General features: G+C 44.1%; 1 protein-coding gene across 1 annotated transcript; it reads left to right on the top strand.

Annotated features, from left to right (window-relative positions):
* Positions 1-3: 3 nt before the first annotated feature.
* Positions 4-2149, top strand: HEY1 (hes-related family bHLH transcription factor with YRPW motif 1; the record flags this gene model as incomplete). Its single annotated transcript, XM_010073737.1, has 3 exons — positions 4-81; positions 199-280; positions 1100-2149. Coding segments are annotated over 3 exons (744 nt in total), but the record flags the coding sequence as incomplete, so codon positions are not given.
* Between the last annotated feature and the right edge of the window lie 11972 nt (positions 2150-14121).

Here is a 14121-nt window from a genome sequence, read left to right as displayed (position 1 = left end):
ATCGAGAAGCGCCGCCGCGACCGCATCAACAACAGCCTGTCCGAGCTGCGGAGGCTGGTGCCCAGCGCCTTTGAGAAGCAGGTAGCGTCCGGTGACCCCCCTGCACCGCCTCCCCCCTGCTCCCGGGAGGGTGGCTCGCCCCTCTGCAGCGTCTCTGGTTCTGCCTAAAAAAGTTTCCTGCTTCCCCTTCTCTCCTAGGGATCAGCCAAGCTGGAAAAAGCGGAGATTCTGCAGATGACTGTTGATCACCTGAAAATGCTGCATACGGCAGGAGGGAAAGGTAAAATTTTGTGCCTGACAGTGGGTCAGCAGCTCTGCAGAGAGGCTGCTGAGGGAGGAGGGTGTTCCCTAGCGTTCGGTGCACAGTGTGATGTGGGAGCGCTCAGAGAAGGTAAAGGGAAACTCTTCTTATGTGTCGTCAGGATTTGGGACTTTCTTCTACCTGAGAAGGTTTGCAGCATCGCTAGCACTGGCACATTTTATAGTGCTAGCTCCAGGTTGTTGCAGAGGAGGGTGCTTACAAGTCTCTCTAGCAATGTGTCAGCACTGTGAAGTGAACTGGCTTTTGGCAGCATGGAAAGCACAAAGTTGTTGTTGTTGTTGTTTGTTTCTCTAACTTCCTGAAAGTTCAGAACATAAACTAGAAAAAAAAAAACCAAACCAAAGGATGACATGAGTAACGAAGAGAATTAGCAAAAACTATGGACATGCACTTTTGGGAAAAAACTACATTGCCTGCAGAAGTTCCCTCTGATAGGTTAGGACTTGTGTTTCTAATGAATTTCACTGTGCTGTGGTTTTGCTTGCACTGGGGAGACGTGCAAAGAACAAAAGTACTTTCCTCCAGTGGCAGTGTGCAATTTTAGTTTAAAAATGGCAGCCTTGGGACTTGCAGCATCACAGCACAGATATAAAAGAAAAGCTTCTTAGACAAAAAAAAAAAAGAAAAAAAGGAGCTTGACAGCTAATCTATGGTTGGGAATACTAACCACATCCAAGTAAAATATGCTTATAGAGGAGGGTGGAGTGGGAAGGCTACATGTAGGCAATGACTAGAAAACAGCATCTTAAGACTCCATTCTTTGTTCTTGTCTCTTAGGTTATTTTGATGCTCATGCTTTGGCTATGGACTATCGGAGTCTAGGGTTTCGAGAGTGCCTGGCTGAAGTTGCTCGATACCTTAGTATTATAGAGGGTCTGGATGCCTCTGATCCTCTGCGAGTTCGACTGGTGTCTCATCTCAATAACTACGCCTCTCAACGGGAAGCAGCAAGTAGTGCACACACTGGCATTGGACACATTCCTTGGGGCAGTGCCTTTGGACATCACCCTCACATATCTCACCCATTGCTGCTGGCTCAAAATGGGCACGGTAATTCCAGTACTACAGCATCTTCCACAGAACCACATCACCAGACCAGAATTCCTGCCCCACATGCTGAAACTTCCTCACTCAGAGTGCCCCCAAATGGCAGCGTTGGACCAGTGCTCCCCGTGGTCTCTTCTACCACCAAACTGTCTCCTCCTCTCCTCTCCTCCATGGCATCTCTGTCTGCGTTCCCCTTTTCGTTTGGCTCCTTCCATCTGCTGTCCCCCAACGTGCTGAGCCCATCTGCACCAACGCAGTCGGCAACCCTTGGCAAACCCTACAGACCCTGGGGGACTGAGATCGGAGCCTTCTAAGAACTAACTCTTTAGTAAGGGTGGGGAAGCCTACAAACCTAGCTGAGCTGGGTTATGCCGCGCTTAAAGTTGAAGTTCTTAATAACTGGGACAAAGGTACAGCTTCACCTTAACTACATTTGTCTAAAAACTATATCTTTGGATTTTTCTTTTTGTTTTCTACATTTTTGTATTAGCATTTTTTTTTAAATAGTTGCTGAAGTTGTCCAAAAATAAAATTACAATAGTGTTAGATCTGTGTTGAGCATTTAAATAACTTTTGTAAACAGTTTGTTTCAAATGTTTCATTTTTCCTGAGTATGTCAGACTGCCTTTTTATGAAGAGATACCAGCTGTTCTTGTTAGCAATGGCCTAGTTTAGGTATTAATTTTTCTGCGACCACTCTTCTCAGCATTAACAAGCTGTGTTTTTGTTAGTATTTTGACATTGAGATGTTGTATAAAGAATTAGCCTTTTTGTAAGCTATATTTGAGTCTTATATTTCTGAACAAAGCGTTGACAAATCAAATGGACCAGCTTGACCAGCTTTATCTAAGAGCCCAATTTCTATTTCTTCTGCTGTGGTTTGGTGTGTTTGGTGGTCATATTCTTGTCCCTGGTGGATGCGTACTTGCATCACAGAACCACTATGCTGTCTCTTCCACCAAAAGGAGCAGTATGTGCTTTAGAGCAGACTCTCGAGTGGGGAGGATGCAAAAGCCAGATTACACACTATATTGGTGGTGGGTTTAGTTACTGGGGAAGAGAAGGGCAAAAAAAATTGTCACCTGCAGTAGTCTTCCAGCTGGAGCCGGTCACATGCATACTCCTTTGATAGGGCCCGATTCTGCTTTGAGTTACAGTGGAGTAATTGTTCTGTTGCCCTGTATTCTTGGGTAACTGAGATCAGACTCTTCCCCTTTGTGAGCTTCAAATTTGCACCAGAAACAAATGATGCTGATATTTAAATAGCCAATGGAGAGGTATGGTGGGAACCCATCCAGTGCACAGCCTGGTTGCTTAATGGATGTATCCTAACTAGTTGATTCTCCTATTGGGTTTTACACTTAGGTGCAGTTAAGTGCCGCTCCTCATTTTGTAAGGGCTCTGCTGCATTCTTGTGCGCGTGAGAGCGTGTGCGTGTACATGTATATTTTGGTTGCTTTCCTGAGAATCTTAATCTGAACAAGTTTATCTAGTGAGTTCCACTGGACGGAGTTTGACTGCTCTTGTATTTGTGTTGTGGCTAAATAAAGGAGAACAAAGGATTTTAAATGACATTTTTGTCTGATACGTATCAGTGGAGAATTCTGTGCCTATGGGTGTCACGGGGTGTGTTGAACAATTGCTACTTAGTCTTGCTGTGGGCACTTGTAGTTACTTTTTTCTCAAATATTGTGGCATACTTAGCTGCACTAGCTGAGTACATAAAGAACTGTGGTGCCTCAGAATTAACAGTTGAGGGAAGGAAAATTTAGGATACATTTTGCATGTCACTTTTACTTGCCTGGCAGTGTCTGGGCAGACGGCAAAGTCACCGGGGTTGCTGCTAAAGAGGAAGTTAAAGCTGCACTGCCCCTGAATGTTCTTACTGCTTTTTCTTAATGTTAAAAAGTGATAATCTTTACAAATGCTGTCTAACTAATGAAATCTCTGTCTGTCCTATAGCTCTGTAACAAAGTGTTGTACCTAAGAGTCTGGTTTAGTTCACATTCGGTGCATTAGTACAGAATCTCCCCAAGGTCTCTGACTGATCCCTACACTTTTTCTGGGAAGTGACAACCTGACAGGTAGATAGAAGGTTTTCTCCAGCTGTGGTCCATCCTACCTGCAAATCTCTACCTGCAGAACATCAACAAGTTCTGGAAGTACCTCACTTCTTTCTGTGCATTTGAATTTATAGTAGATTTGTGTTGGTAAATGGCACATCCTTGTCTGGATTTAGCTCTGCCAGAATAGCAGAAAGAACTTGTCCCTGTGGGAGATGAGAGCTTTGTGCAAAGAGGGACTCTCGGGCCAATTAAGGAGTGGCATTGATGAGAGGCTTTCTTGGAAGAAGGATTGCCGTGTAAAGAGTGGGAGGGCATTCAAGTGCGTAACCCTGTTTTACCTTCCTCCCTAGGCTGTAGGGGACCACTGCTAGAAATGAAATGCAAAACACTCTGGGAGCTAGAAATACATAGCTGTTATTGAGGAGAGATTACAGAGCATAGTATTTCTTGTAGAAACATGAAATATGAGGCTGTAAAATTCCAAAGCCAGTTTCCTTTTCACTGAGTGTATTGTCTCCTGTTTAATTGTGCTCTGCCCTGTCTCTAATAGGTTTTTATACCAAATTAACAGCTCCTACCTAGAAGATTGCTATAGTGCATGCAACTATTCTTTAGATCTTCTAATAAATGGCAATGCTTCTCAGCCTTTTAATGGTTATTTCATTGACATTCAAATGACTTTGCCTGCCTCTAAATAGCTGGCTCTTTTGTGTAGAAAGACCCCTATAATTATTTTTGTCCCACTGTCCTACTCTTGAATGGACTTAGAAGCAGAGAGTGCAATAAAGTTCAGCTGTTGGTGTTTGTCTCTACATCCACTGTCTTCTCTTTCCACTACTAACGGCAAAGGTATTAATGAAAAGTATTAATTTTATTCAACTTTTGCAGTAAGTCTGTATTAATTTTTAGAGACTCAAAAACTACTGATTGTTACCATAGAAAGAGATGAAAGAATTTTAGGAACTCTGAAAAGCTAGTCATTCAAATGGGAAAAGCATGGCCCAGAAGCTGAAGCACCAGCGTTGAAAGTCCAGGGCTGTATTACTACTTTGCTGCTAACTTACTTAGATGCTTGGCAACCACTTAATCCATATCTGTTTCGTCAGCTGTGAAAAAGGGATGGCAGTGCTTGCTCTCCTTTCATCAAGAGACAGTGGTATTTGGGAATTTTCTATATGAATGACAAATGTTGTTGTTTCTCAGAAACTACAGTTCTGAGCTGTTCTGCTATTTTTCTTTCCTATAGGATGCTAGGTTTCCAAAGACAAACTGAGAAAGGCAAAACATGCTTGCTCCTGTAGACAACAGATAGCTCCTGAGCCCATAACGTTTACTTGTTTACCCTATTGCAAAAGAGCAATTCAAGACCACAAGCTTAACCGGAGGGATGGTGGAGAAGAAAGGAAATGCATATGTGACTTGATCCCATGACCCCCCAACTACCTTCAATTGCTTTGGATGAACTGTGTCGGTCCGGAAATCCTCAGGCTAAAGCTTTGTGTGGGATGCAAGATGATGTGGTATTTCTTATAAGCTAGTATCTTCCTTTATCAAGGAAGCTGGATTTCAAGGCAGAATAAGTTCAAGAGGCTGGTAAATACTGCATAAAACCAGGTACAAACCTTTGAAAATCCATTCTGTGCTTTGGCATAAAGGAATAGCTCATGAAAATGACATTTTTTAGCTTCTGGAAAGAAGCTGTCAGTAGTTCAGACAGTTTCTGTTCAGTGGTCCCATTAGCACTGGTAGCATGACAGAGTTTATTAGGATCATGCTGAAAACCCCATGAATCCTGGCTATTGCTCTCTTCACTCACACATCAGCATGTGAGTCCCCAGGTGACAGGAGCCTTCCCAGACTATTGCATAGTGGTGGGAAGCCTGCCAGGTTTTTTCCAAGCAGCAAACAAACCCAAGTGAGCACAGATAAACTGAAATCCTTTTTCCTGTTCTATATTGTGTGCATATTCACAAGCGCTTCTTGCCAGAAACTGCCAGTTTGGATCGTAACGTCCTCCATACAAAGCTGGAGGTCCGCAGTGAATAATGTGGAGGTCATGGGCTTTGTGCTGGATGGCAACAGAAACGATTTACAAAGCCCATTTCTGAGGCCTTCCATGAAAGGCTGTGGAGATGGGTTGTGGTACTTGTGACTCAGGATGCTAAGGCACGAACACGTCCGTGTATTAACCAGCCCACTCGGCCCTGTAGAGCGGTGTGTGCTTTGCCTGTAACTGAATGCCTCCCTCTCCACTTGCCCAGCTTATAAATAAAAATTAGAGCAATCCCTTTCTTCTGGAGCCAGAAGGTGCAGGCATTGACTCATGCTTGCAATGCAGTAGCTTGACTGCGGTAATAAATGTTGAAATGCCAATGCCTAGTAAGATACAGGCACTTGAAGGTGTCTTTTGGGAGTCCAAAGTGTTCATTTGGTGAAAGCTTTTATTAAGGAAGTGCTTGGGTATTGTATGTTGTTCTCTCTTATTCCAGCTGGTCCCACGCAATTTTTTTCTCTAGCAGATTCTACTAATTATTTGTACAGCTTGATGGAGTGTACCAAACTGCCTTGCTCTGACCCGTGCTGTGAGCAGCCTGCCCAAGCCTTCCCAGCAGGGTGAAGTTCATAGACAGATGTTCTTTTCCAGCTGTTTTTATTTTTATTATCACGTAACACAGCAGTATAATGCAACAGGGGCTTATCTAAGTGCTCCAACAGCTGAGCACTAGGGGCATTTTGCCCTGCTTGTAGTGCCCTGAACCACATTACACTGCTTGGACCTTTTCAGAGTCTTTTGCCAGGCTGCTTTCTTCAGGAGAAGACTCCTGGAAAGGAAGGAGGGGGGTAGCTGGAGCCAGCTGTGCTACTGTTCGTTGGGGCAGCCTCAGTGCACAGAGACCTCTGCAGACCACTCTCTTCTCTCTGCATAGGAAAGGCTTCTTGGAGCTTTCCAGGGGGCTTGTGTTTCTCCGAGGTAAGCTGTGAAATCTAGGCACAGACAGTAGTAACAGGTTAAACACTCTGTGATGGGTTTACCTTTTGCTGGGAGTCAAAACCAACACAAACTGCTCTCTCACTCCTTGCCTGCCCCCCCCAGAGATGGGGGAGAGAATTAAAGGGGTAAAGGGGAAAAAAAAAAACAACTCGTGCATTGAGATAAGAACAATTTAATCACTAAACTACAATAATGTTGAAAATAATGGTATATACAAATATAAAAATGAGTGATACACAGTGATACTGCTCACCACCCGATGACCAAGGCTCAGCCTGTTCCTGGCTAATGATCCTGGAGCAGGGAGAGTCCTGAAACTGCGCTCCCGGGATGGAGATAAGAGCCTGAGCATCCCAGACTGAGAGCTGACCAAGGCAGGGAGAAGGTCTTGGGAGAGGGACCACCCTGAGAAAGCCAGCCTGGAAAGAGAGCTGACCTGGAGACAAAGGGATCTGGGACAAGCATCTGGAGGGCCCTAACCTATATACTGGGCATGACGTGTATGTTATGGAATAGACTATTGGTCACTTTGAGTCTCAATCCTGAACCTAAGATCGAATCCTAGGCTAGTAACTGGGGCTGTGCTCCCTCCCAGCTTCTCCTGCACCTGCAGACACTGGCACAGCAGAGAAGCTGAAACAACCTTGACTGTCCTGGCAACACCTATAAACATCACTGTTATCAGCTTTCTTCTCAGCACAAATCCAAAACAGAGCCTCTTACTAGCTTTATGAAGAAAGTTGACTCTGTTTCAGCTGAACCCAGGACACACTGACAGTACGTGCGGTTCTCTGTTTTGCGCTACTTTCACAAAAGAAAGGATGTTGGAGCAGACAAGTTGGTGGGACAACTCTGCAAGAGAATGGCAGGGACCAGGAAGGAAAACTGATGTGCAGGACCAGAGGAAAACTGAGGGTGTGAACAGACGAATGAGGAGTTGCATTGTTTGCATTGCCTGTTGCAAAGTTACAGAAATAACTGACATCAGATGACAAAATAAGCTGCATACAAGTATGTAAAGGATTGAGAGCAGGGAAGGTTGTTAATAATTTTGCTTAGTAAGCCAGAATCAGATGAGCAACATGCAAAGACTGAGGTACATAGTTTAAAACCACTAACGTGCTGAAACAAATGTGTGTGAATGTCTTCATCAAATTTGATGGGTCATCTCAATGGCCAGGGTGGAACCAGGGCTCAGAGGGACTATTGCTGGCTGTAACAATGCATCACAGCATGGTTTACTGATCACATTTGTACAGTCTGGCCAAGTGAGTGTAAGGAGGTCAAGGAATTAAAGCGTGGTCTGTGCATGAGAGGGGGCTTATAACCCAACTTGATGGAGAATTAGAGTCATTGGGATAACTGATAGGAGCTCCTAATGACTCACAGCCATTTCCACAAATGGCTCAGCCTTTATCAGCAGCTACCACCTAGCTGCTGCAGCAGCTGCTTAGCCCCTGGACTTTGGTGTGCTGGTTTTGGGTAAGTGTTAGTCATCTACGTAGGTATGAGGTCCCCTTTACCATCAGGTGAGTAGGGCAGGTGCATGTTCAGACTAGTAGTGGAAAACTAGCTCTTCTAGTCAAAGGGAGTATGGACCCCAATTCTGAGATAAGGAACATCAGGTAGAGAGAACGCAGAGTTGCTAGCTTGCTTCACATGATATATCTGCTATTGACAGGGCAGACAATAATTTGTTAATACTGCTCTTGTTACCACCAAGCCTGTCTTCTTTAACAGGGAGGCCATTTCAGAGGGTGAATTTCAATATCAAAAGATGAAGTGAGGATAATTGTCATTTGTTGTTATTCACCGATGGTTACGTAAAAGTTTGTGGGATTGGATAGTGATTAAAAATGTAGCAAAGGGAACTGAAGTGGGTGCTGTAGGAACTCTTTTACATGCTACACAACAGGTAGATCTATTTTTTACTTCATCAGGAAAACATCAATGCGATTGAACAATGTTCCTTGTATAATGTAGATGCCTAACTGTCTGTAGATTGCTCCTTTGAATTTCTCTGGGATTCATTGCGTCTTCTGTTAAGAGGAAATTATCAACAACAAGAGGAAATCCTGTACTAGTACTGAATAGTCCTTATTTTAAAGGTACTTCCCTTCTTGTGGGAATTGTATATAATCAGAACAACACTCCATAAAACAGTCGAATTATTTTAGAAGGAGTCGGGTCAGCCTTTTATTTAAAAGGTCTGACGTTATTGTACATAAGAAAATCAATTGTTAGAGTGGATGACATTCTTTCACGAGCTGCCTGTGCTTCCCAAAGGTGGGGCAAAGTTGAAGGCATTGGTAACAGGAAGCTTGGGCTCCTTAGAGACTTTCACGTTTTCTGGAGCACGCAATGACAAAATTGCTCTTTTTCTTCCCAAAAGTAGCACCAGAAATAATAATGATTAAACTTTACCCTGTTAAGAACTGGAGTAGGCGGAGATGCGAATGGTGCACACATCTGCCAGATAAATTCCCATTAAGCTGGTTTGGGCAGGGGTAAGGTGCATTAGTCAGTGGTGTGTTGTAAAGGCCACACAAGAAGAAAGAGCAGCTCTTTTGAAGACAAACTCTTCCCTTCCATTAGGTTTCAAAGACCTGGCCCTCTGTACTTCAGTTCCAGCTGCACAGACCTCTTCCACCACACAAACCCGTATGGGCTGAGCCAGGGGTGGGTGCAGCCCCCACCTGAAGCCAGGGGCTGAGCTGCCACGCAGCCACAACCGTGTCCCAGGATTTGGGGCACCACCCCAAACAAGCACACAGGGAGGGGTGACTGTAGATGAAAAGCTAAACGGTTGTCGCTCCCTCACCTGTTAAATCCATGTCTGGTCCAAAGGAGAGGATTGAAATCCAGCGTACCCTGCCCTGGCCCAACCAGCCACGAGGCTGTGAGAGCCTGAACTAGTCGGTTAGACACTCATCGAAAGAAGTTAAAAGCAGAATCTGCTATGGGGCTTTAAAAATCTGAGGGTTGCTGTTGTTTTAGGCAATGTTTGTCCAATTTTTATCTCCTCTCTGGGGTTAAGAAGGCTCCCTGCCTCTTCGTGTTGCTGACAGAGGTCTGCAGGACCCTTTACACAGCCCCCTAAGGCCTGACCTCATCCTGCCCATTAACACTCTGCAGCCTCATTTTCCACCCCTGCAGCACAGCAACATCCCAGCCTGAAAGCACAGCTTCAGTGACGGGGCTGGATGAGAGCCACAGGGGCCCAAGACTGGGAATTCCCATGGTCTGACCCCAGGGACAAAGCCGAAGGAGTGACGCATCAGGTTTCCGGGTAGAAAAATCTTTTTTTAAACAGCATCCATATCCTCATAATGTGCTAGCCAGTCTGACTTCATGCATTTTTTAAGCAAAAAGGGAGCCATAATGAAATTATTCTTTAGCTTTCATTATGGCTGTATACTTTCTAATGCAAAACAAAAGAAAAAAAAAAAAGCTTCAAAATCCCTTCTTATTGCCAGGTCCTCTAATAGGAAGTGCAGCCTTCCCTCCATACTATTTTCATTGCCTTGTGTGAGATAGAAACCCAGTCTATCAAACAGTTGCTGAGAAAGCTGTGATTCAAGCTTTGTATAATGAAATACTCTTTATACCAGAGCCTACTGGGAAACAGCCTGTTCAGCTCAGCTATCTGCACTGCATTAACTTTTGTAACCCAAAACTCCCATCAGGAAGGAGATTTTTATGAGATTGCATTTGACACATCCCAAACAAGGTTCCTTTAGCAACTATGTCTGACTGACTGGAAAAGGCTAGAGAAGACTTTGCCACAGGGTAGTGCCACCTCAGATTTAATTTTTTGGCAACAGCGTCTGCTCCTCTCGTTTGTACTAGCAGAACTGTTGCAACAGTGCTGTTAATTCTGCAGGATGTGAGAGATGATGAAGATAAATCTGCATACAGAGCTTGTACCCAGCATCTAGCCTCACGTTGTGCCAAGATTGCAGAAGCTGCAGAATGAATTGTATTCCAGGGGAGTGGGTAGGGTACAGGGGAAAAGTTGAGATCCCTTTGTTGAAGCCTGACTCTAAAGAGGAGGTTTTTATTAATAAGCCTCCTTCTCCCTATCCCCAGGGCTTTTCAGTCTCAGCACTATTACATTTGCTCTCCAAATTAAAGTGATGTTTGCAGTGTCCCATGGAGGTGTAGCACTACATTCTGGGTAGGGAGTTGGGACTCAGAAAGTTAAAAATCAAATAGTTGGTTGAATTTCTTGGCTGAAGTGTTTCGGACTGGGTTGGTTTTTATCTTCAGGACTTCTGCAGCAGTTTCTGGATTCACAGCACAGCTGCTCTTGACTTTCTGGAAGCCACAGAGAGTGAGTACTTCTTCACATCAGACTGAGCTACTTCCCATGTCGGAGTTTCAGGCATTGAGGGGTGCTGGGAACCTTTAGGAAACCTTTTCCTAGTCTTCCACAGCATTTAAGTAAATGAAAGCAAAAAAAAAAAAAAAAAAAAATCCAGTTCCCACAGTAACCTCCAGTACCCTTTTTAGACTGTATTCCACTCTCTAAGTCTCCTAACTCATTCAACTATTTTAACAACTAGACCCCTTCACTACTCCCCAATGAAAGAAAATCCAGCCAGTGGTTGGAATGAAACAGATTTCTTAGGCAAAATTAATACTCCCCTTAGATGTGTTTTTGTGTGTTTGACTTCTCAACTCAACACTGTATTTTTACCAGTGTTTTGTGTATAATATACTAAGTCTTGCATAAATTATTTGAAGGCACAGCTTCCCTTACGATGTCTCAGATCATCATGCGTATGGTTCATCAGTAGGGCTGAAGGTCTTGGATTTGCTGCTTAGACCCCTTCAACTGGCAGGGATGGTTGGTGACACATGTAGGTTATCTTCATGTGGACCAGACCTAGAGCAGATCAGATTTAAGGGGGAGGAAAGTATCCATTTGAGGATGTCTGTGTGTGGGTGATGATAGGGGATGCACAGCTGAAGGCTCTGTTGAGGTGGCACAGATTGTCACTGTAGTGCTAGGTCATGGTAGGGACATGGGGAGGTACAAGCTGGGATCCTAGTGGAAAATACTTGCAGTGACAAAAATGTGTAGGAGGTGAAAGTCAGTAGTTAGAGTGCTGCTTTTGGGAAGTGTTAAAGGCATGAAAGGAAACTGGTTGGGACTGTAGAAAGAGGTTAGGGTTGAGGAAAAGCTCATGTGCGAAGGGAGAGGATACTCCCCTCGATCCTTCTCATTTGCCAGAAATGTCATGGTGGTTACCAGCCCTGCATGACTCATCAGTAACTTGGACATGAGGGGTAGGACCACCATTAGTTAGTTGGGCTGGACCTTTATTCGGACTAAAGTTGCCTCTGTTAATGAAATGAACGTAATTACCTGCACGAGAATCTGTCAACAAAACATTGCTCCTTTTGCACAAGGTGGCCCAGAACCTGAACTGCTGCAGACACAGCTGTGCTCTTGAAGTCTTCCCTGCGCATAAGCAGTACTGGAGTAGGTTGTTTTTCCTGACTAATTACATGTTTTCCTTCTCTTGCCTCCCTAGTTCCACTGCCTGATACCAGGAACAATCACAAATATGCAGCACTGAATAAACAACTAGATGCTTTGGCAAAGCATTTGTGCCTACACACAGCTCAGTTGCTTCAAATGGCCAATCCGTACCTTGGGGTGATGGCAAGAACCCATCCAAGAAATGAACAAAGGGCTTTTATAACCTTGGGCAAGTGGTCTCCTCGTGATGATGTCAAAACAAAAAATGCAATTTGGACAGGAGACTTGTTTAGGGATCCTTTGTAAGGAGAGAAAGACTAAATATCCTTAGAGCAGGTAGCAAAACTTTTCTAGAGGACATAAAAAAATATGTCAGTTATATCTCTTTTTAGAAGAAAACACAGTACAGATCAGTGTCTCTGGAACAATTTTGCTTTATGCTCTGGCTTTCACAAGTCTGGAGGAGGAAGGCTGTGAGGCAGCAGAGCAATTGCTGTATTCAGTGGCACGGCCCATGGGAGCGAAGGAGCACTGTTTGGGGTGGGGGTGTTGGCTGCACAATAGCAATGGAGCTGTTTGGGAAACACTTTCATATAGTTTTATGAGAGAGAGAGAAAATAGGCTTCTATAGAAATAACTTTTACAACTCAGTTGATTTAAAAGAGAATGAGAGTGCAATGAGGGTGCTTTTGTTCCAGCAGAGGACTTTACAGGGTGTATTGTCTCCCGATGTCTCTGTGGCTTTCTGCAGGTTGGGGCTCAGTGGGCTGACTCCCCTTGGTTTTCCTTCCTCTCCTTCTAAAGCCAGCAACGCGGCTCAGTTGCAACATGTAAGGCACAAGGGATTTAAACCAAACCAAACAAAAAAACTCTCCCCTCTACTGGGGCTTGGCACAATGGGTAATAATAAAAAGTTTCACCCTGCTGTCTTATGGTAACAAGATCCCTGTTGCAGTCCAAGAGTGCCTTTTTTTTCCTGGGACCTGTGGGATCAAGTGCTACATGGTCAAAACTCCAAAATAGTAATTTCAGTGCCACTGGGCACTGAGAAATCCCTTACAGAAAATAATCTAGTGTCAGAAAATGTCTTTCTGCTCTGGAGTTGTACTGGTATCTCTATGGAGCAAGAGCGTTACACTCCTGCAAATGCCTGTTCCAGATGAGAGGTTATATTTATGCTCTGTTGAAATAGTCACTATTAATAGATTTGAATTAACTGTTATTAAAAAATGAGAAACTAGTACTGGGAAGTCCAGCCTGAAAAGTGAAATGTGGTGCACACACTGAACTGGCAAGAGTCCCACAGGCTCACATGCAGGCATACCTAAAAAGTAACGGCAGTTGTGGGCATCACTGCAAATCCTCCCTCCTGGCTCCAGAACTTTCTTCTATAATCTCAGAGATAACCCAACCTGGACATCACATGCAAGGGATGACACAGTGTGACCTGAACAACACACATGCCTCTAAGGTGTCCAGATGAGCAGGGAAGGATCAGTGTTACAATTTTTTTCTGAACAGATGCTTCATTCTGGAGAAATCACCAAAGAATTGAGATATGATTCAAACCATGTACACTGCTGGTATCAAAAATGAGCCATGTCACTGTGACTTTTAAGAGGCAGTGATGCCTTGGCTAGAGAGGTAACCTGATGGCAAAGCACAGCGGTGCTGGCTGGAGGATTTGCATCAGCGATGTTTCACATGTTGCTAAACCGCCAGAAAGTAAGCCCACGCTTCAGGGAGGGAATGTTTGCCATCTACTTCCCTCTGTTGACTGAGTTACTGAAGTACACTAAACTTGGGTAAACTGAAGGCGAATCTCACAGACAATGAATGAAGTAGGGTTGAAAGGCAGACAATAGGCCAGGTTCTTGGCACTGATGAGCTGTGGAGGTTTGCCCAAAATATTGTAATGGCTGAGGATTAGCTCCCTTTGCTCTAAGTTTAAGCAGCCCCCTTTGTATAAGACCATGCTCTGAAATAGAAAAGACATGTCTTATGTGTACGCACTTTTGCAGGTGCTTTGTCTTTTTTATGTCTAAATAATAACACACCAACCTAAACTTTTCTTTGCATCAAACTGTCAGTCATCACTGCCACTTGGCATAAAATCAGGGAGGAAAATGAGGCAGAACTACAGTTTTCTTGTTTCAATACAATTTTTCAAGCAGCAGCTTTATATTAGTCACCACAGCTACCAAGT

The sequence above is a fragment of the Pterocles gutturalis genome, unplaced genomic scaffold (genome assembly GCF_000699245.1).
Source record: "Pterocles gutturalis isolate BGI_N339 unplaced genomic scaffold, ASM69924v1 scaffold36722, whole genome shotgun sequence".
In the NCBI taxonomy this organism is placed as follows: Eukaryota; Metazoa; Chordata; class Aves; order Pterocliformes; family Pteroclidae; genus Pterocles; species Pterocles gutturalis.
The sequence above is the reverse complement of the archived record's forward strand: the minus strand, read 5'-3'. Positions and strand labels throughout refer to the sequence as shown.